Here is a 23,914-nt window from a genome sequence, read left to right on the forward strand (position 1 = left end):
CCATAATACAGCCTCAGGAGGTCCTGATGACATGTGCCCAAGGAGGTAGGGGTACAGCTTGGATTTTTACATTTTAGGGAGATATGAGACATCAATCAATATGTGTAAGATGTACATTTGGTCTGAAAATGTGGTACAACTCGGTCTGGAAAGCCAGGAGGGGGCTTCCAGGTCATAGGTAGATAAGAGACAAACTATTGCATTCTTTTGCATTTCTGATTACCCTTTCACTGAATACACAATTTACAGGAATAACCACCAATGCTTTAGTCTGGCTTAGTGAAACAACAGGGCAAAGGAAGCAATCAGATATGCATTTGTCTCACATGAGCAGAGGGATGACTTTGAGTTCTGTCTGTCCTTTGTCCACAAGGAATTTCCTTGTGGGCACATTGTGAGGGAAGTATGTAGCTTTTTAATCTTCATAGCTATCTTATTTTAGGAATAGAATGGGAGGCAGGTTTGCCCAATGCAGTTCCCAGCTTGACTTTTCCCTTTGGCTTTGTGATTTGCGGGTCCTGAGATTAATTTTCCTTTCACAGTACTCATAACCAAACCCAGCTTTGCAAGCAACCATGTCTTGCAAATATAGGTTCTGATTAGAACAATAGAAATTTATCCATAAAAGCAAACCTACATTAGTCTTATATGCCAAAACAGGGTGAACACACTGATTACAAAATTGAAGATGTGATTTGTTGCATTCTTTGGAATGCATCTGAAGAGTCTTCTGAATACATTTTGAATTTTTTGAAAATACCTGATATAGGTCTTCATCAGTGTCTTCTTAAACCAGATGGCAGCAGCAAATAACAGCCAGCAAGTAATTACAAGCATTCAATTTTATGAGAGAAGGTAGTGGTCCATCTCCATCAATGACTCTACAAATATAGCTTCTTAATACTATGTAAGAAATAGTATAATACCTGTAAATTCACATTCAGTATCTACTTCTAAGCCTCTGGCATGTCCAGTGAAAGGAGGCTGGAAAAAAGCTTTAACCAAAGGCTGCCTGGGGCCTCACATAATACAAAGCTGGGTCAGGTCTACAAAAAAGGTGGAAAGACCACGTTTATCAGCCTACAACAACTAAGTTAATACACACTGTACATGTTTATCAATCAATGTCTCCCACAGCCCAGTTAAAACCACTGCTTAGGAGCTTCTAATGGCTAATAAAAGACATGGCTGTAAACTGATCTGAGTAGGTTAGAAGGGTTCAAGAGAGTTCATACCAAAACTAAAACAAACAAACAAAAAAAACCAAAAAACAAAAAACAGAATTTTATTGGTTACAATCTCACCTTCGTCTAAGACCTAGCAACATGTGGTCATATTTTTAGCACTGGCAGATTACAAACAATGAAAAATTTCTCCTTAAGGAGTTTGCTTTGTTTATACAAACAAATCTATTGAGTTTACTATTGCTTATATTTCAATATAAGCAATAATCCACGTGACAGTATTAATAAAAGTGCTAACAAAAATACAACAAAATTAGCAAAAGTCATGAAATGACTCAAATTTGGAAAACATCATTAAGTGATTATGAACAATCAAATCACCTCTCAGATAAAAGCACTGGGGTCAATATTAAAATAACTAAATGATTATTGGAATCCAAAAAGAAAAACAGAATTAAGATTTGTTTTAAATTTTGGATTGCTGTTGCATGCCTCACTTTCCTTGATGATTTAGTTAAATTCCTGCATCAGATGTTTTCAGTTAATGTTTTTACTTCCTCATTTTTTATGTTCTCCACCAACTTCAGTATGGGCATTCTGAACTCAATGCTTGAAACATGTAAGTCTGTTCTAACATTGTTGATTCTCTATAATGTGACTTATGTATAGACTCCAATCAGCATCTATACCTAAGTTGCCATCTGTATATATTACTAATATAAATATATTAAACGTAGATATAGTTACATTGTTACATTTATCCAAACTATCCTGAAATTTAAAAATCAGTTGCCACCTATTAATGAGCTGAAATATTAATATACGTTTACATTAGTATATAAACCTTGTCACAAAAATACTCATACACAAATCTAATTGTTACCTAAAAATCAGGTTAGTATATAACATTATGTATATAATATGTAGATATGTTTACATTAAGAAAATAACTTTTGGCTGGGCTCAGTGGCTCATACCTATAATCTCAACACTTTGGGAAGCAAGGGTGGGAGGATCACCTGAGGCCAGGAGTTTGAGACCAGTCAGGGCAACACAGCGAGACCCATCTCTACAAAAATAAAAAGAAAAATAGCCAGGCTGCTGGCTTGTTCCTGTAATTCTAGCTACTCAGGAGGCTGAAGTGGGAGGATCGCTTGACCCCAAGAGCTCGAGGTTACAGTGCACCATGATCCCCACTGCACTCCATTCTACGCGACAGAGTGAGACCTCAACTCTTAAAAAAAAGTCATGAAATAAAAGAATCATAAATGCTTCCTTAAGTAGAATATAACCAACTATACCTTATTATGAAACTAAACACTCAAAACAACTAGGATAAGAATAAAGTCTGATACAATTATAGATAATAAACACTGTAAAAGCAATGAAATGTGTTGCCAAGCATGGTGGCCTCCGCATTGGCAAACATGGTTCTAGCCGTGGGCACGGTATAACCTGCCAGCATGTCCAGCCAGTCAGGAATTCTTTGGATCTTGTCAAATTTCTTAAATTAGGAAAATGATCATGCTGTGATCTCTAAGAAAACGGAAACATTTAACAGTTTAAAATTCTATGAAAAATAGACAATCTCAGTTATAAATCATAAATGACAAAGGTGGAGGGAATATATTACTCACTTCCTATACACAAATATCAAAACTCGAATTGAAATACTAAGGATGAGTAAGGGATCGTTCATCACTCTCCACGCTATGAGGAACAAAATCCCCTTGAACATTTTCAGTGGAATCTTCATCGTCTTCCAAGTGTTTGATTTCTTTTCCAGTCCTTCCCCACCCGCAGCACCTCGTCTGTTACCTAAAATAAGGCATGTTTAAATGAATACATGTTTTCTGAATGGGCAACATCTTCCGGGAAGGAAAATTCCTCACTTCCTTTGCAGAGGTAGGAAAAAGAAGAAGAAAGTTATCTCCCTAGATACAGCTGACCAGCAGGTCAAACAGGTTAAACACTGAGCAAATAAAAAAATGGTGATAAATAAGAATTATTCACTCCATTTCTTATTAGCTTATCTTTGTCATTTCCAAACACCATCTGGTACATAATGTATCAATTTACACCAGGAGACCATAAACCAGGAAGTATTTCCAAATCTATCCACTGGCTACTTTATTTCCCCTTCCAGAAAAGAACGTCTCTAAAACTCAAACCTAAAAGGCTTAAAACTATCGGTTTTATTATTGTCAAGCAAAATAACATTTCTAATGCAGTAACCCAGTGAAAAGTGAACATTTACACTAGAATGGGTAATCTCATGATGGCTCAGAGAATCGTTCCCTGTACATAAGCAGTTAATCTCTCAGAATTTAAAGTTTACTAAGCTAAACGGCTTGACTCTTTTTAGCATTTCTTGAATATGTATTTTTGAATCCGATCTGATTCAAACCTTTAGACTTCCACTGAAAAGAGATCAAAGCTGTGTCAATGTTGCAGACGTTGTCTTGCATACGAGGAAACTGAGAACCCCAGTGAGACTCCGGACTGGAGATGGGTTAGGCTGTAGTGTAGCGAAGACCAGTGAGTGAGAACTTTTGCAGCACAGCTGTTTTTAGAATTTTGGAATGGGATTTAATCAATACTTCCACATGAATCTAAGGAACTTGATCTGTTCCTTAGATAACTTTATCCGTCCAGGATGGATACTCCTGGGTCAGTCAATCTTAATTTTGCGTTTGCTCCTTCCTGAGACATAGCCCCAAATCTTGCACTGGGTGGATAAAGGCAGTATCTGTGATACATTTGTCCATATATTGTTCCTTCGTCGTACCTAGTTACTAAAATCCTTTAACATGATGTTAGTACTGCTGAAAAGAAAACTAATTACCCAATAAAACTGTAACTCTGCCTTCCATTCCACAGATTAGAGAGATGCCAAAGTACAAAATAAAAGTGAGCATAAGAGCCAATATGGAAGAATGTGAACCTTAAATGGTAGCTCTCCATTTGCATTCAAGAATAACTTTTGTGTAGGAATCACCCCTACCTGGCCCCACCAAAAACAGTAAGAAACTTAAGCCCAAATATAAAGCAATGAAAAGGCCACAACCATGTTGAAAATAGTATTAACAGGATCCAAGGAATAATGCAAAATTAATGCAATGTAGGGAATTTTTTAGGCATTTCCATTTTCAAAAAACATCCTGAGAGATCCTTTTAAAACCTGGTAGCATTAAAACTAGACTTATAAAATACAGCAACCCAAACATCACTTTGATTTACGTGCCAATATCAATACAATTAACCATGCAATATATATATATAACTGACCTCTGTGTAAACTACCCCAAACCGCTAATTTCATTGAAGTAGAACTAAATGCTTGTATTGTAAAATATAAAAATAACAGATTGACACAATAACAAACACCTATTTATTATATTAAATACAAGCCTGAAATGTTAAGTACAGATTCTAAGAAATTACATTTCAGATCCCAAAATGTCCTGTTGGTGCTTCGACAACGAAAACCATGTTTTAGAAAGATTTTATTTCACATCCTAAAACATAGCAACAATTTGGGGATAAAAATAAGTAAAATCCAAAACTTCAAAGTTTATTCCAAATTCTTTTGAATCCCTATGGTGGCTGTAAACAGTTTTTAAATGTTCATAGCTTGAAGGAATGTGAATATCACAGTTTCTATGAATTTCTGCCTAGGAAGCCCAGCAACGTTAAACAGTAGTTTCGTGTTTCCACAGTCCAGTCCTAACATTGCCAGTGCTATCGGTACCCAGCAAGGATCCCTCCTGCCCAGTGCTTTTAATTGGTCCATTCTGAATGGCCAAGTTGAGGCCATAAGATTTCTGCTGATTTTCAAGTTCAACCACAGCTGGCTTCCTTAACGCATCTTTTTTACTACTGGTTGAAACTGGCTTTTCGAAATTTCTGCTGCTTTTGGGAAGTGTGCTACAAGCATCACTGCTGTCTTGCTGGGGTCGGTTGTACTGTCTCTCTCTGTAGGCTAAATAAGCTCTTCGGCTCCTTGAGTGTCCTTCGTGATTGCCCAGCCGGCTTTTAGGTAAGCCGTTCTGCACGCTTCCTTCCACGCTCGTTGGGACATCGTAGGCATATTCTCTTAGGACTGTGAGTCGGCTTGCCCGGTGTCCTTTACTTCTGTTTTTATGGTGGCGGCTTGAGTGCACATTTGTTCGAAACTGAACTTCTAAAGGAGCCACGTGCATTTTAATATCGTTGTCCATTGAATGTTCTGTCAGACTATTATCAAGTTGAGGGGTGGAGTTCAAAGGTAAAGAATTGGCATGGCACTGAGCTGCAGCTGCCTGTAAGTTTGTTAACTTGCAGCCCTGGGAGGAATTTTTGAAGCTTGAAGCACTTTTGTTTGTGCATGAAGACTCCGCACTGCTATTGGCGCACTTGGACGCCTCTCCATTTGTCCCGCTGGAGTTGGGGGGCTGGACATTGACTTGTACTGAATACGAGCTCCGTCCTGGGCAGCAAGTCATGATCCACGCAAGTCTAACGTCCTCCCTATTAACACAATGGTGGACCATGAAGAACGCACTGAAGCTTAAACATGTGGCTCCAAAAACGAAGCTAAACACCAAGTCCAAAGGGTAATACAAAGAAACAGCCAAAGCCCCAAACATCCACAATGCAACATATAAGAGCAAAGTAAGGCTGGCCCCCAAAAGCTGAGAATGAAAAGTGTGCTCATTTTCCAAGGCTGATGTAGAAATCAGAGACAAAGACATTGAATCCTGATGATTTATTTCTCCATTTTCATTGGCTGCCAATCTCTGTTGCTCCTCCGTGGGCTCCTTAAGCTCATATTTGCGCTCAGGGTGTCTTTTCAACTGAATAAATATGCTCAGAAAGTACATGCAGTTTACAAAAGTGATGAAGCTGGCTGGCCCGTAGAAGGCTCCCAAGGAGGGTTCCCACGCCATCCAGCAACTGGAAAAGAATATGGTAAACCAGATCGATGCTTCATGTTTCAACACGTTATTTAAGAAACTGCAATCACCTCTGATGCCTAGAAACTACTTAAAAGAGAAACAACTGGGTCATATACACAGAGAATACAAAATACTCACTAGGGTGCATTTGGCCGACTGCCATAATTCTTAATGTTCGCTGCTGCGGTTATGCCGCAGACAATGATAGGGATACCACCGCCAATCAGGTAAAATCTGGAAGGAGGAACCACAGAAAAACCACTCATCACTCCGCTTTTTAACATATTATCTATCATAACATCTCAGTACTTCAAAAGTCATTCCCTGAAGATTAACTATTATTTTTATTCCAATAATAAGCTGAGAGTTTCGTTCGGGAGGCTGATTTATTAGCAGTAATGTGGTTTTGTTTTGTTTTTTAGATTTCTTGTTTTAAAGCACAGGTCTAGTGAGTTTCCGAGTAGAGGAACGCTGATCAGCTTCTGCCACCTTGTGGCCACGCAAAGTAACACTCTGTGCCTGCAGGTAGGATTTCAGCGTTTTGTGTGTGTGTGGGGAGGGAACTGGCTTCTTTTAGATTCAGCCGGTGAACTGAAAAGTGCCATAGTTCATACAAAAAATGTAACGACATATTAATTACTGATTAATGTTCAGCTCAGCCTGCATGTCCCAGGACTGCCCACTGCTGTGTATCTCATCCCCAGTCCACTGAGATTGAGGTAAGGAGGGTATCTGGATCCCAGCAGCTTCACAGAGTGCAGAGGCCCTACCTGACCCCTTTTCCACAGAGCAGCAGGGGACAGCAAGGGAAATGATGGTGCAATAAAAGCTGATTGAAACAGAGCAGTGACTGGTCCTACAAAGAAACATTTTGTGGTCATCTCTGAGCTCCTTGATCTCTCTGAAAAAGAAATTTCCGTCCAGGATGGATACTCCTGGGTGAGTCGATCTTAATTTTGCATTTGCTCCTTCCTGAGACATAGCCCCAAATCTTGCATTGGGTGGATAAAGGCAGTATCTGTGATACATTTGTCCATATATTGTTCCTTCATCGTACCTAGTTACTAAAATCCTTTAACATGATGTTAGTACTGCTGAAAAGAAAACTAATTACCCTATAAAACTGTAACTCTGCCTTCCATTCCACAGATTAGAGAGATGCCAATAATATGTGACCTTCCCCTTCTTCCTGCTATACTAATTCACATCTGCTTCTTACCTGAAAAGAAAGCATTATTTCCAAAATTAATCTTGGGCCCTATCACCCTGTGACTCTTCTTTCAACGTCACCAAACCCCTGGTCTTCTTGTTATTAAATAACCCTATTTTGCATCTTTAAAATCTTCTGTACTGCTTATTTCCAGCCTATACATACATTTTTTTTCAAGTTTCCAGCCTATTTCCAGCCTATATATATAGCCTATATTTCCAGCCTACACACACACACACACACACACACACACACACACACACACACACACACACATATTCAAGTTTCCCCACCTTCTAAAACTTTCCTGGAACTACCATTTCTTTTCTCTCTTCCTTCTGCAAACACTAGTACCACGACTTCCTTGCCTTTATCACCTTATTGTTGGCTGTACCCACTTACTACCATGATGCTAAAAATGTCCTCTGTGGGGTCAGATGAGTCTCACGGGCAAATCCCGTGTCCCACCCTCCAGACGGCAGTGTTGCCCAGGCTTCCTTAAGCTAAAGGATATGGGGAAAGCAGGGTTAAAGGGCAGAGCTTGAGCAGTCTAATGCAAAGAGGATACTTGTGTGTCATTTGGGGACTGCAAAGAGTTTGAAGCCCAAGCTGCCTTTTCTTTAACTCGTATCTTTGTTCTCAGAACCTTACAGGAAGGAACAGCTCCTTAAGGTTCCCAAGTTTCAGATTCCCAAGTTTCTGAGCCAAACACCATCATCTCTCATTTCTCTTAATAGAAGTGAGGGAGGTGTCAAATCTCATCCTACAATTTAACTCTGGGGCCACCGAGCACCCCTGCTGCTCCTTGTCAAACACGGAACCACTCTCCCCCAAATCTTCCATGGTCTCGGGTGTTCTCTTTCTGCAGCCAAAAATCCAGTGATTTTTTTCCACAACCCATCTATTAAACACTAGTATGGTCCAAGTATCAATCTTTTCTTAACTAACTTCCCCTTGGGAGATCCTATTCATTATCATGGCTTCAATGATAATGAATAACGTAAGGAAATGTCTCCTGCTCCTCCTACATAATCTCTAGCTTGTCCTCTCTGCTGAGCCCTGGACTTCTAAAAATGTAAACACTCCACAAGAAAGTATTGATAAGCCTACCGCCCCGTTTCCCCTCTCCACGTCTCCCCCACCCACCTGCCCTTTCTGCTTTTCCTATCTTATTTCTCAGTTGATGGAAACACCCTCTGTCAAGCTAGAATTGACAACTCACAGTCTTCTTCAAATTTCTCTCCCTCACACATCTCTTAAATCCAGCTGGACATCAGTCCTAGAGAAACTGCTTCAAGCCTCTCAAACTTGGGTCCTCCTCTGTGTTCTCCATGACACTGTTCTGGTCTTCGTGGGGGCTACCCTAATAACCTCAGCAGAATTCCTTATTCTTGGGGATTCTGATTAGTACTGCATACTAGAGCGATAGCTGCCTTCTAAAATGACACTGTGTCAGGCCACTCCCTTAGTTAAAAGTCTTCAGTGGCTGCCCACATTTTAAATAGGACCCACAGAGGACTCAAAGCCAGCTTCCATCCTGAATTCCTGCTACCTGACACCAAACACCTGAGGTTCCAGCCAAACTGCACTCCTCAAGGTTTCCTCAGCTCACTCTTCACTTTTACACTTTGTCCTGATCACAGTAAGGTTCATGCCAGTGGCCCAGCATTTCCTAATAACCCCCACCCCCAAAATTAATGGCTTCTTGCTTTACATTTTCAAATAACTTATCTCCACTACGCTTCTCACACAGCACAGTCAGTGCTCATGCCTGTCTCCTCCTGCAGACTATAAACTCCCAAAGGGCAAGGGGGTCTTCTCTAAATCCCTGGCCCAGGGCCAGTGACATATCAGGCATTCAACAGGCTTGGTCATCACTGATAGATTTTACTCATCCAGCATGATCATTCATTTACCATTTTTCATATTACAAGGGATAGGAAAGACATATTACAAGTCTTTTTGTCCTTTGCACAGAATAATTAAATTGATACATACTTGAGATTATGACCTCAAGGAAATAAAAACAGCTGACAGTTTCATAGGGCCTATGACATGGCCGATCCCATCGTAAGTGCTTTGCCCATTTACTCATTTATTCCTCACAACTCGAGGATGGGAGAATCAGCCCCACTTCTGAGATATCTTGGAAGGCTCAGAGAGGGTACAGAAGTTGACTGAGGACTCGCCACTGGAAGGATGCCTAAGCCATTTTCAAAGCCAAAGTCATTTTCAAAACCAGGCAGGTCCTGCGTACAAGTCCGTTCTTTTACTTCCCAAAATTCACTCAGCAATTTTGTTATAATTTACAATTATGCTTCAATGAAAGCAGAGAAAACACTTAATTGACCCTTAAGATAATACAACAAAGATAGGAGATACCTGAGCATTGGTCTTGGTGGGGGTGGTGGTTCATCAGGATCCTGGCATCTTTTAGCTTTTTTAGTGACTTGTTTGTAGATATTTCGAGCTGTCACTCCTACCCATAGTACTGTGGCAAGGGTGGAATAGTGAAGAATTATCCCAACCTACAAGGAAGATCAAAGAATGCATAAACTAAGAAAAAAAATGTTCCTATTACGGCTTATCTCAAAATTGGTAAGTAAGTTTCAGAAGTCTGATTCGAAAGCAGCAGGAAGGCCTATCTTAATAATCAACTCTGTTGCCTGCTAAGGCAACACCACGTTCTAACAGACGCATGACAGGGAATCACGTTCCTCAAATACACAAACCGACAATTGGCTCTAGGAAGCCCACAAGCTACCATTTATACCCAAGATGACCCTTAATAACGGACGGAACTGGCTCCTGGACATTAAACCAAAGGTGTGTTTTTCATAGGTGTGACATTATACATTAGCGTTCATTTTCTTTTTTTTTGAGACAGAGCCTCGCTCTGTCACCCAGGCTAGAGTGCTGTAGTGTAATCTTGGCTCACTGCAACCTCTGCCTCCTGGGTTCAAGCGATTCTCCTGCCTCAGACTCCTGAGTAGCTGGGACTACAGGTACGTGCCACCATGCCTGGCTAATTTTTGTATTTTTAGTAGAGACAGGGTTTCACTATGTTGGCCAGGCTGGTCTCGAACTCCTGACGTTAGGTGATCCATCCACCTTAGCCTCCCAAAGTGCTGGGATTACAGGCGTGAGCCACTACGCCCAGCTTAGAGTTCATTTTCTAACATTCTTTTTAAGGAGGAATATATAGAGGGCACAAATAACCACAGGGCGAAAGCCACAGCACACACAGAATAAGTTCCAGAGTAAGAGACCTGAGATATAATTCAGAGCTTTTATACATTGTAGCAGTCACAAAGCAATATAATAATATATTGATGGTTAAGACGGGGAACTCAGAAATGAAATTTCCCTTGATTTTTAAACTGGTATTCACCTCTTACCTGCTGGGTGACCTCAGCAAAGTCACATAAGACCTTTAGGTCACGTAAGACCTAAAGTGTTGGCTTCCTCACTTGAGAACCAAGAATAATATAAAAGTACTATGAGGTTAAGTAAAATTGTCCACATTAAGCATTTAGCAAATCTCCTATACGTGACAAGCAATTAGCAGAAATAACTATATTACTTATTAAGAATGTGATTTTGAGGAAATAACACAAGCTCTCTGAAATTAACTTTCCTCAATTTAATAGTGGAAAATTATTAATCACCACCTCTGGGGGTTTCGTAGGAACTGAATGGACACAATACCTGGGATATAATAGGTGCTCAGTAAGTATAGGATAACTGCAATATATGCAAATGATATACACTGAAGTTTCTGTTTATCACATGACCTGTATATGAAGGAACTGTAGTTGAGGATGAAATTCTAGATGAAGATGTGAGGAAATGAAAGAGGCTTAAATTTTAGTTTAAGAAAAGTAAATGTCATATGTCACTGCAGTATCAAGGACATAATCCAGCTTTCTTAACCAGTAACTTGCTCTCTTTTTTTAATCATTGCTTTTTAATATAATTACAGGTAAGGCCGGGCGCGGTGGCTCACGCCTGTAATCCCAGCACTTTGAGAGGCCGAGGCGGGCGGATCATGAGGTCAGGAAATCGAGACCATCCTGGCTAACACGGTGAAACACTGTCTTTACTAAAAATACAAAAAACTAGCCGGGCGAGGTGGCGGGCGCCTGTAGTCCCAGCTACCGGGGAGGCTGAGGCAGGAGAATGGCGTGAACTTGGAAGGTGGAGCTTGCAGTGAGCAGAGATTGCGCCACTGCACTCCAGTCTGGGCGACACTGCGAGACTCCGTCTCAAAAAAAAAAAAAAAAAAATTATTACAGGTAAAATTCCATTAATGAAATTCCAAGAAAAAATTTTGTCATTCTAAAGGGATGCCTCTCCAACCTCAAGAAAATCAGAGGCCAATTATAAAAGCATGGACCGCTGTCCAGAGTTTATTTTAATAAGAACAAATCTGCAGCAAAAACTTGGTGACCTGAAAGCCCAAATCTTATTTTGCAGGAGAAAGCCAGGGTGGTTCCTCTCCAGGTAAACCTTGCAATGGCTCCGAGGCGCTGGGAGAAGGGATCACGTCTGGCCCAACTACAAACGTCAGAAACGATCTTCTTAAAGAGAAAAGTGGCTTCGTGGTTCCCATTAGTTTTGCTGACTGCACTGTGAAAGCAAAATTTATACACAGAAGTGGAACAGAGAGCATAAAATAACCCTTTGAGCTGTCTAAAGTCATACCAAATATTTTAAGTAAAAATAGAATAAATGAATTTGATGCACAGAAACCAATAAATTCAAAACAAATCAGATATTGATTCAAAATGGTCAACTCTACTATTGCTGGGGGTGTCTCTGACACAAAGGTCAAACGAATGAGACAGGGCTTTAAAATACAAAAGGTTAAAAGTAACTTCAACACAGGAGGTGTCAAACAAAGAATTTTCTATAGGGAACAAAACCCATCTTTTAATCACTGAAGTGTTTTCTACGGCATTTCTAAATTTCCAGAGGAGGTTTACTCTTAAAGATACTGAAGCCTGATTATTACTAGTGGAATTTTAGAGGTATGATGACATCTATTAACACAGTCGTGAAAGCAAATCAGTAAATATTCTACAAGATTCGAAAAAAAGAGTGATTAAAATCTAGTACAAAAGATTTTCCTATCTTTTGGAACGTAGTATTTCCTATTGTATTCTCCATCTGACACTTCATCTACACGAAATATAACCTTGTTACCACATTTTCTTCCAAATAAATCAGAGATGCACATAGCAATTCTGTAAATTGTCTAGGAGTAATCTAATTCATAGAGCATGTAAATAATTAGTTAAATGCAGTAGATTATTATTCAAGAAAGCCACCTTACCTCGGGACACTAATTTCCAAAGTTGTAAAATGGGTATAAAATAATTATCCTAAAAAGTTCCACTCTGTATGTTTGTTATCTAACTATAAACTCTCACAAACTAGCATTCATTTAACCACAAATAAGACTACAACCATGCAACATGCATAGCAGCCGTGCAAAAAAAAAAAAAAAACTTTATGATGAATACAAGCATACAGACAATGAATACATAAACAATTAAAATTTTAACAGCTTCCATTAATAAGTACCAGCTATGTATCCAAAAACATATTCTTGCATGTGATTTCACTTCATCCTTTTATCATCACCATTAGGTCAGTGTTAATTTTAAGATACAAAAACAGAGACTAAGACTGAGAGAAGTCATCCACCAGAGATTACATGGTCAATAACATGGCTGTGATTCAAACTGAAGTTAGATGGTTCCAAAGCCCTTGCCTTTTCTACTCTCCTACGCTGCCCACTACTAAGTACTAAAGCACAGTGATAGGGGCTGAGAGGCACTCAGAATCAAACCGACTAGCATTTGAATCATGCCTCTGCCACCTAATGGTCCTAGTGACTTGGGGAAAGTTATTTCAGTTGCCTATGATTCAGTTTATATAGTTATGAAATACACAAAGAAAAACTACCTCCTAGGGTTAATATGAAAGTTAAGACATAACACATGCACAGTAGTTGACAAGTAGAATGGTCTTAATATTCACTGACTAGATTTTTCCAAATCCATCTCTTGTGCCACTGCAGCAATCCTCTCAATAACAGATCTCAAGGGCACCTAACAAGGGCGGCTGGCGTGATATTTAATAAATTCAATCATGGATTGGTGGAGCAACAAGGTATCTTAGATAAGATCCAGCTGAATCCTTTTACAGCATAGCTAAGAAAACCATGGACCAAAAAATTAATGACCAATTATTTAGCAGTGTATCATGAACCAAAACACAGATCCCTTCCAGACTTGAGTTGATGCTCTTGACTTCGGGACTCAACTTCTTAGTTCTCGAACTTCAGCACCTTTAGCAAAAGGTCGTAGAAAGCACCTAAGGTCTTACCTGAAATGAATTTAGGAACCAGAGTGAGAAGTACCTGGCGGGTAGCACCTTTAATAACCTCAATCAATCACTGTGTGGGAAGAAACTACATTACAACCCATTCATGCTCTTCATAAAATACGTGAGCTCACAGAGAGAGATAATAAAGACAAAACTACATGGATTATGTACAAATACAAACTGTACATAACAACATGTACACATGAGGGCTCAGTTTTTGAGAGGGAAGAACCTTAACAAACACTGAACTAGCCTGACCCATTTTATAGAAGAAACATTAAGCCCCTACTAGGTTAAGAGACTATTAACGTAAGCTGTTCTGGCGGACACAAAATTAGAACCTAGCTACTAGGATCTGGAATCCTAGGCTAGTCTGTTTTGCATTCTACCACTGCGCTCTGAGCTGGTGATTACCTGAATTGAGAATTACAATGACAAAGTGAAGCAAGGAATGTCTGAGTCAGAAACATAAGAATGATGCTATGTCTTTCATCGAAGGGAAACACATTATAAACACAGAAGAGAATGACAGGGAAAGGTCTAGACTTGCCTTTCCCTTTTCTTTTGTAAACCTTTAATGGCACTTGTTCTTGAAGCCTTAAAAACTCACTGCAATTCCTTTTTCCATTTAGAAACAATAGAAAATTCCACTCAGGACAATGAAAGGCAGTCATCTTTACAACAGCCTCTTTCCATTCATTTCCTTAGTGAAATAAATTTATGTATCTGCTTCATGACATCAATGAATACTTTTAGATACAATGAAGACCTTTATCGCCAATGTGTGCTGAGTACTCTTCTAACAGAGTCAAAATGGCTCCAGGATTGAATGCGTTCTAATGTGCAAACAGAGGCTTCTTTTTGTTCATTCACCCAGTAAACATTTGCTCAGCACCTACTATGGGTCAGGCCTTGTGCTGGTCCCTGGATAAGCACCAGTGAACCAACTACTATAATTCTTACGCTTATAGAGCTTGGAGTCCAGGGAGAGCTTACAGGTCAGAGATAGTAAATAGGAAATCATAAAGTTTCATAGGCAGCATGGAATTTTAGTAAGGACCTGATATGGTTTAGTTGTGTCCCCACCCAAATCTTGAAGTGTAGCTCCCATAATTCTCATCTGTCGTGGGAGGGACTGGGTAGGAAGTAACTGAATCACGAGTGTGGGTCTTTCCCAAGCTGTTCTTGCGATAGTGAATAACTTTCACAAGATCTGATGGTTTTACAAAGGGGAGTTCCCCTGCACATGCTCTCTCTTGCCTGCTGCCACAAAAGACACGAGTTTGCTCTTCCTTTGCCTGCCACCATGATTGTGAGGTCTCCTCAGCCATGTGGAACTGTGGGTCAATTAAACCTCATTCCTTTTATCAACTATCCAGTCTCAGGTATGTCTTTATTAGCAGCGTGAAAACAGAATAATACAGGTATAGGGACAGAATCTCTGAAACAGTAACGATAAAGTGAGACCTGCAAGGTAACTGGGAGTCAGCCACATGACTGAGAACACAGAGGAGCTATCTTCTAAACATGGATGGAGTTGATCTGAGACCCATCATCTGACTTCTTGTAGGCAGTTTGTTTACAGATGTGTAGTAATAGCCTCAAACAAAAATATATCACACAGATGAGAGGTAATTTCATCAACAACACTAACATAATAGTGGTAACAGGTAACACTTATTGAACAGTTAGTATATGCCTGGTACTCTTGAGATGCATGAGTCATTTAATCCTCTCAACGATTCTTACATACACACATTTCAAACTGGATCACAGATATACAATATTGGATTAATCATAAGCCACAGTATCATGACAGTCTAATGGGTGGGCCCAGCACAACCTGCCTGTATTTAATTAGTTATTATTAACAGTATAAGTACCTAAGAATCTACCAGCAAGACACAAGGTAGGACCCTGTCAATAACCTGTATCAAATCATATGACCCCCTCATCAGAGGTAACTATCCCCCTGTTATATCCTCTGTATCATCACCCTACATCCTCTGTTCATCACTCCCTTGCTGTTTTATAGTTTTATTGCACCTATTTTTTGTTAAAAGTGAGCTGTTTATTTTAGTGATTTTTACCTTTATTTAAAAAAAAAAACATGGTGAATGTTAATTTATAGGACTTACTTTTCACCTCTTCACTTAAAACTAATTTGTGCTACTCTGCATTGCTATAATTCATTGCTTCTGACTCTGGTATAATACCATAGGGTTTGTTTGTTCACTCTCTCTGTGTTGGGTATTTGGGTTGCTTCCAGGTTTTTGATATTGTGTATAGTGCTGCAATGAATATTCATATCCATGCTCATACTCATGTGCACACAGGCAAGGTTACTCTCTGAGTACAGGAGTGGGTCTGCTGGGTTCCAGGGTACATGAACATGTAATCATAGAAGGCAATGCCTCCCAGGGGACGTCCACTTACATTCCCACCAACTACGTAAAAGGATCCTGTGGGTCCACATGTTCATCAAGACTTGGCACTGTCAGGCTTAATTTTTGCTGACGGAAAAGGCATAAAATGGTAACTAATCGTCTTCACTGGCATCTCCGTGACCCCCATATGCTGTTGAACATTTCTGCACACATGTGCGGAACCTGTGTGTTCGCTCTTCTACGACATGCTTGTCCATTCTCCTGCTACTTTTTCTTCTGACTTGTGGTGTTCTCATTGACTATAGTTACTGATATATTTTTTACTCGAATGCTGTTAGTTGTATGGATTGCAAATAGATTCCTCCAATCTGTAACTTATCTTTTCAGCTTTTTTAAGGACTCTTGATAAACACAAGTTCTTATTTTTAGTCAAAATTACTTTTTTTCTAGTGAATGCCTTTCACTGTCTTACTGGCCTTCCTTATCTTAAGGTCTCCAACTTTTTTTAAAAGGATTTTAAGATTTTGGCTTGGATATGTAAGTCTTTAAACCACCTGGAGTTGACTTTTTTTTAATGTGGCATGAGGTATAGACCCAGTTTAATCTTTTTCCAAATGGATTTTCTCCAGCTCCATTTACTTAATGGTGGTCTCTCTTCCCCAGCTGACAAGGCACGTCCCTTCTGCTGTATGTCAAAGTTCCCGCGGGTCTGCCTCTGGACTCTATTCTATCCCATTGGCCAATTTATCTCTGCCTACCGCTAATACCACACTGGTTTCATTTCCATAGCCTCATAAACCCTGATGACTAGAAGACAGTCTTCCGGCTCTGCTCCTCTTTTTCATTAGTGTCTTGTCTTTCTTTGGCCATTTATCTTCACATAAATTTAAAAATCATCTTATTGAGTTTCATAAAAAATTCTACAGATTAATCTTAAAAGGAATTGCCATATCGCTGATATTAAGTCTTCCTATCCTTTGACCTATTGTATCTTTCCATTTATTTAGGTCTTCTTTCATACATATTTTAATTTTACCCATAAATCTTGAACATCTTTCATTAGTTCTAGGTACTTGATAGTCTTTGACACTATGTAAATGCTACCTGCTCATTATGTTTTCTCATAGTTATATTTCTGCATACTAGCAGTTGCTCTTTGCTAATCTTTCCTATTAATTCTAATAATTTGTGTAAATTACTTTAGTTTTTTAACATAAATAATCACATCATCCAACAACTTATCATTCCTAATTTATAGGTGAGAAAACTGAGACACAGAAGGATTACACATTAAAATCAACATCTCCAAGAGATACCTGCACTCTTGCGTTCCCTGAAGCATTAATCACAGTAGCCAAGAGACAGAAACAACTTGTATGTCCATCAACAACAAACAGATAAAAAAATGTGGTCTCTGCATACAATGGAATATTATTTGGCCATAAAAAAGAGGAAAATCGTATTCACCAACATAGATGAACCTTGAAACAGTATGCTAAATGAAACAAGTCAGTCAAAGAAGGACAAATACTGCATGATTCCACTTATATGAGGTATCTGAAGTAGTCAAACTCATAGAAGAGAATGGTGATTGCCATAAGATTGGGGAAGAAGAAAAAAGGGGTGGTTGTTCAATGCATACCGAGTTTCAATCATACACGATGATTGTGCTTACAGGTGACAATACTGTACTGTACAGTAATAATTTGCTTACAGAGATCACATGTTATGTATTTTTTTAATTACACTTTTAAAAGAAAAAAAAAAAAAGGTTAAACAGATCACCCATAGTAACACAGTCGATAAATGGTAAACTGAAATCCAAATCCAGGCAGCCTGAATTTTCAATTACTACGTTATACTTCTTGCTATCATGCATGTGAAAAACAATATACAAACACAGAAATAAAATTTTACATATTTTCTATTCATAGATCGAAGAATTTCCATTTTTATATTTATGCTGCAAGAAAACTGTTCATTAAGGCTACATATGTAATAACTTATTGGAAACTAAGAGTAAGATATTTTTTAATTCTTCATATTTACCTAACCTAGTGTCATTTTTATATCTTTATGATTAACTCTTTTTCTAATTGTTACATTTTCGTCAACACATAAAATCATTTTTAAAGTATTATCAGAAAATGTCACTTCTTTTTCAGCCAAAGTCAGAATTTCATACATTTTAAAAATAAATAATAGGCATTGTAATAACAGCCATAACGTGTAACACTAAATTCCCAATGATAAAGGGATGAGCTGTTTAAGTTATATATTCAGTTGCAAAATGGTAATTTAAAACAGGGAAGTATACTGGCAAATTATTTGTGATAGACATTAAATTTAACTTTAATCAGCTAAAGAAAAGGTGTTAAAGAATGATTTTTTCTTTTTATAGTTAATGAAAGTATTTTCTAATACCAGTAATTTTTTCCATTTCGGTTTTTCACTCTGACTTACTGCTTGGCAGACGCTGGCATTCCTGGTCTGGGTTATTCCTCCCACAAAGACCACACAGGTTAGGAAAATATGAAAGCACAAGTTCACAAGCATGTGCCAGCTCTTGAGGCTGATTCTAATCAAACTGTTTAAAAAAGAGAGAAAATATTAATATTCAGGCTAGTACATATGAAGGAGAAAACTATGATGTTCATCTTAAGTTAATTCCAACTTCATCAAAGGCAAAAGTTAAATATTTGATATTTAAACACTTTATTTCACAAATATATACTACCAGACACACACACACACACACACACACACACACACACACACACACGCACAGATCTGAGAAATCATTTAACCTGAACTAGTTTCTTAACATTTAACTTTACGCACTTAAAAACAAAAAGCCATTTATAGAACCACTGCACCCACTAAATGCTAAAGAAATTCTCCACAATAAGAAACGCATGAGCTTTTGTTACTATGATGTCTTAAGATGACTGGATTACCTGCTTGGCTACCTAGAGATTTCTGCAACATGCCAACGGGTCTTTTTTTGACCCACTGGCACAGGTCTAAATACTCAATGCATTTCCTCCTGGACTTTCATAATAAAATGCTGAAGTCTTTCTTTTTTATATATATCAAAATCTCCTTTTGTTTCTTAACTAAATGTCAAGAAATGCCATACACTTCTAGCTTAAACAGGAAAATACATTCTAGCAAAACGTTTTGGAAGGTGAATATCTGCTTAGCAAATCCTTTTAGTTCATTATTTCCTACCACAAAATAAAAGTTTCTATAGCTTTGCCTCCAATGAACAAAAAACACATCCCAAGCTTAAATGCCACAAACTTTCTTAAAAATGCCATCTATAAAATAAAGAATATTATAATAGGCAAAAAGTCATAAAATAATAGTAATAATACAGTCTGATACCTAGAGGTACCCCGTAACTCTGCAGGTAAGAAACTTCTGCCTCACTTTACATCCTATTGCCCCTGTGACTCACCGCACAGTCTGCAATACATATTTCCCATATTCTTTTCTAGATACAAACCCAGCAAACTGACTGGATGCTGTAAAAACTGAATTTATCATCTCAAATACTAATTATTTATGTCTCTAATGGCATGAAATGAATAAGGCATGAATACATTCTAAAGTAATCATCCTTACTTTGGAAATACAGGATGATAACAAACTCAATTTTATTCTAATTAAATGTGAAATAAAGTCCTTCAAATCAAAGTCCGCAGATCTATTTTGTCGAGATGTATTTCTTACCTGTGATGGTATATGTAACTGACAATGACGGCTAAGAGACATAAGAGGAGAATGATAGCAGTAGTATAAACCACAGGATGCAGGAGGCTGGCCGCCTGGGTGTATAGTTCAGATCCTGTCAAATCCTGAGGGCAAAAAGAAAGATTCATTCTAGCAGCACTTCTCTCCACATTTAACTGCTGAGATTTTTTTGAGTGACAAAAACACATCAATAAACAAAAACTCTGGCCCTTATGTCTCTTTATTTTATTCAGACTAATGTTTCACGCTATTTTCCTAACACTTTGCTTTCCTAACTTCTGTTGTGTTAACTGCTTACGGCATACCCTCGTTTTACACTGGACCACCTACTTTCTAAATTGAAATGTTGACTCTGCTATGAAGGTAAAAGAGAAATCAGCCCCCTATATTTGGGCAATTCAGAAAGCATAACAGACTTCATCCTTTTCAATGCCCTTTAAGCCCAGTTATCACTCTGCATATTCACTAGCTGATCAGACACAATGAGAGCAGTATCTCTGAGGCTACGTAAACCCCAAAGACACCTCTCTATCGTGGTCAAGTTCAACTTCAAGTTCCCCAAATACAAATGGACCAAACACTGCAAAGGGCATTGGAGACATAACGATAAGACATGGTTCCTGTCCCTGAAGAGGTGAAAAATCACAGGGGTCTACAATTGGATCATAACAATGTTTGATGAAGATAAGTAAAGCACAATTATGGCAGCAAAGAGGAAGAGCCCTGTAAGAGCTCAAAAATCAATAAATGGCCGAACACAGTGGCTTGCGCCTGTAATCCCAGCACTGTAGGAGGCTGAGGTGGGTAGAAGGCTTGAGCTCAGGAGTTCGAGACCACCCTGGGCAACAACGGGAGATCGCATCTCTACAAAATACATATTTTTAAAAATTAGCCAGGCCTAGTGGTGTGCGCATATAGTCCCAGCTACTCGGTAGGCTGAGGTGGGAGGATCACTTGAGCCCAGGAGGTCAAGGCTGCAGTGAGCCAAGACAGCACCAATGCACTCCAGCCTGGGCCACACAGTGAGACCCTTTCTCGAAAAAAAAAAAAATAATTTAAAAAAATAAATAAGCAATAACAGCACATCACTTATAGAACATTTACAGGCATTGACTGTGAACAATCCAGGCACTGACTGTGTCCAGCACCATAACTGTAGGAGGAAGTATGTTATTAGCCCCATTTTATATGTTAAAAAACTGGGGCACAGAAAAGTTACGTGCCTTAAGGATTAGATTCAAAGGAGCTTGGCTGCCAGGTCCTTGCTCCCAAACACAATGCAGACACTGCCTCTCTGAAATGCAACAATTGAAATCTTAATGCTACTCTCTTATAAAGACCCAAGCAAGTTGGAAAGACACCTCCGTCCTGGACACTATGCCAGATAACTGGGGTTGTAAGAGTCAAAGCTGTAGGTTGACCAGATCCCTTCACTAAATTCTCTTTCTGCACTGACTCTTAAAGCTAAAAAGTGACTACTGAATAGTGGAAGGAACCCACAGTGGATAAAACTCCAATTGGGAAGCTCTTATTAATAAAATATCTGAAACAAAAAAGCTAGATTTAAAAAAAAGGGAAGCAAGCCGGGCGCGGTGGCTCACGCCTGTAATCCCAGCACTTTGGGAGGCCGAGGCGGGCGGATCACAAGGTCAGGAGATCGAGATCACAGTGAAACCCCGTCTCTACTAAAAATACAAAAAATTAGCTGGGCGCGGTGGTGGGCGCCTGTAGTCCAGGAGAATGGCGTGAACCCGGGAGGTGGAGCTTGCAGTGAGCCGAGATCGCGCCACTGCACTCCAGCCTGGGCCACAGAACTAGACTGTCTCAAAAAAAAAAAAAAAAAAAAAAAAGGGAAGCAAATAAGTGACAACCAGACAAGGAAATGGAAGATGACCTCAATAGAGTAGGAAGGGAAGGGGCAAATTTTCCCAGGGAAGAATCAGAAGTTCACAATCTACAATTACAGATCTAAAAAGACGGTATCAGGATGCCTCACAAACCCCTCACCTTATCAACTGCTGAACAGTTAATGACAAAAATCACAGTAAGAGGGAGGCAGAGATGAGAACACAGGAAACTAAATTCCAGCTAGACTACTCAACTATACTACGATGAGCCTCCAACTTACAATTCACCCATTTACTTGACAAATACTGAGTGTCCACCATGGCCAGGCACAGTGCCAAGTAATGGATATACAGGGATAGACACAAGACAGCTCCAGCCCTTGGAGGCCCTGCAGTCTGTAAATTAAGTACACAAAAGGGAAAAGACCAGAGAAAAGCCTATTAGGACCAATTCTGAGCAATCTGCCTTTGTGAGATGCCCATAACACTAGCCTGTAATCATGGCCTCAAAATAGTTGCATTCTGTTAAAAGTCCAGAATATCAGCAAGGAAATTCAAAGAAATGTTGGAATAATGAAAAACAGTTAGATGCTAGTGAGAATAGACATATTTTCCTCCAATTTCAATGAAAAGCTTCTATTCCAGTACAGAACTAATAACTGAGGATAAACTTTCAATATCTAGTTTAGCTTCTCATCTCCTTTTGTGCACTGCCTGCTTTAGATTACTGCAGGAAATGTTCAGTAACACGCTGCCACTTACCAGCTATAAGACTTGGGGCAATTACCTCACTATAAAATGGAGACTCCTCTAATCATCTCAAGGGGGCTGGAGTAGGGGTAGAAGAAAGGCGGTAAAAGTGCCTTCCATAGTCCTTGGCAGAGAGTAACTATATGGGGAGCTGGATATCATCGAAAAAACCATTCGACTAAGAGCCAATTTAGTTCTCAAAATATACTCTATATGGCATTCAAGTTTAAAAGAAATCAGTTATTTTTGGCCAGGCACAGTGACTCAGGCCTGTAATTTCAGAGTTTTGAGGGGCCCAAGGCAGGCGGATTGCTTGAGGCCAGGAGCTTGAAACCAGCCTGAGCAACATAGTAAGATCCCACTTCTCCAAAAAAATAAAAACAAAAACATTAACTGGGCATGTTGGCACGCGCCTGTAACCCCAGCTACTTGGGAGGCTGAGGTGGGAAGATCACTTGAGCCAGGGAGTTTGAGGCTGCAGTGAGCTGAGACTGCGCCACTGCACTCCAGCCTGGGCGACAGAGGGAGACCCTGTTTCTAAAAATAATTGACAATAAAATTAAAATAAAAACAAACTGCTATTTTTCAAAAGTCAAACCAATGTGACACAGAATGAAAAAGAAACTAGATGTTGAAACAGAAGGCAACAATGACCGAACAAAGGCATGAGTACCTCTGTCACTGGTCATACAGGGCACTGCTTCCACAGGGGCATTTTTTTCTCAACATGTTTTTGTTGATACATAATAATTGTATATATTTATGGCATACATGTAACATTTTGGTCTATACATATAATGTGTAATGACCAAATCAAATTGGGAAATATGAAATATGCAATAAATATGCAATAGATTATTGATAACTATAGTCACCCTGCCATGTTATCAAACACCAGAATTTATTCCTTTTATCTGTACTTCGGTACTCATTAACCAACCTTACTTCACCCCCTCTTCCTAGACCCTTCCCTTCCCAGCCTCTGGTATTTTCCATTCTCCTTTCTAGCTCCATAAGATCAACTTTTTCAGCCCCCACATATGAGTGAAAACATGCACTATTTGTCATTCTGTACCTGGCTTACTTCACTTAATGAAATAACTTCCAGGCTCATCCATGTTGTGCAAATGACAAGATTTCATCCTTTTTTATGACTGAGTAGTACTCCTCAGTGTATATATACCACATTTTCTTTACCCATTCCTCTGTTGATGGACTGATGGACACTTAGGTTGACTGTATATCTTGGCTATCATGAATAGTGCTGCAGTAAATGTGAGCACAAGTATCTCTTCAATACCCTGATTTCCTTTCTTTTGCATATATACTCAGCAGGGAAATTGCTGGATCATACGGTGGCTCTATTTTAGTTTTTTAAGAAACTTACAAACTATTTTCTATAATTGTTGCACTCATTTACATTCCCATCAACAATGTATAAGAGATCTCT

General features: G+C 39.1%; 1 protein-coding gene across 1 annotated transcript in view; it reads right to left on the minus strand.

Moving 5' to 3' along the window:
* Positions 1-4,552: 4,552 nt before the first annotated feature.
* Positions 4,553-23,914, minus strand: part of ADGRA3 (adhesion G protein-coupled receptor A3) — a 131,633-nt gene continuing 112,271 nt past the window's right edge. Inside the window, exons 15-19 of the mRNA XM_015138107.3 lie at positions 19,847-19,971; positions 18,575-18,698; positions 9,714-9,859; positions 6,260-6,355; positions 4,553-6,119 (exon numbers count right to left, since the gene is read on the minus strand). Of these exons, the coding sequence (XP_014993593.2) occupies positions 4,877-6,119; positions 6,260-6,355; positions 9,714-9,859; positions 18,575-18,698; positions 19,847-19,971 (1,734 nt within the window). The 3' untranslated portion in view covers positions 4,553-4,876. The remainder of the gene's footprint in view (positions 6,120-6,259; positions 6,356-9,713; positions 9,860-18,574; positions 18,699-19,846; positions 19,972-23,914) is intronic.

The sequence above is a fragment of the Macaca mulatta genome, chromosome 5 (genome assembly GCF_049350105.2).
Source record: "Macaca mulatta isolate MMU2019108-1 chromosome 5, T2T-MMU8v2.0, whole genome shotgun sequence".
Taxonomy (NCBI): domain Eukaryota; kingdom Metazoa; phylum Chordata; class Mammalia; order Primates; family Cercopithecidae; genus Macaca; species Macaca mulatta.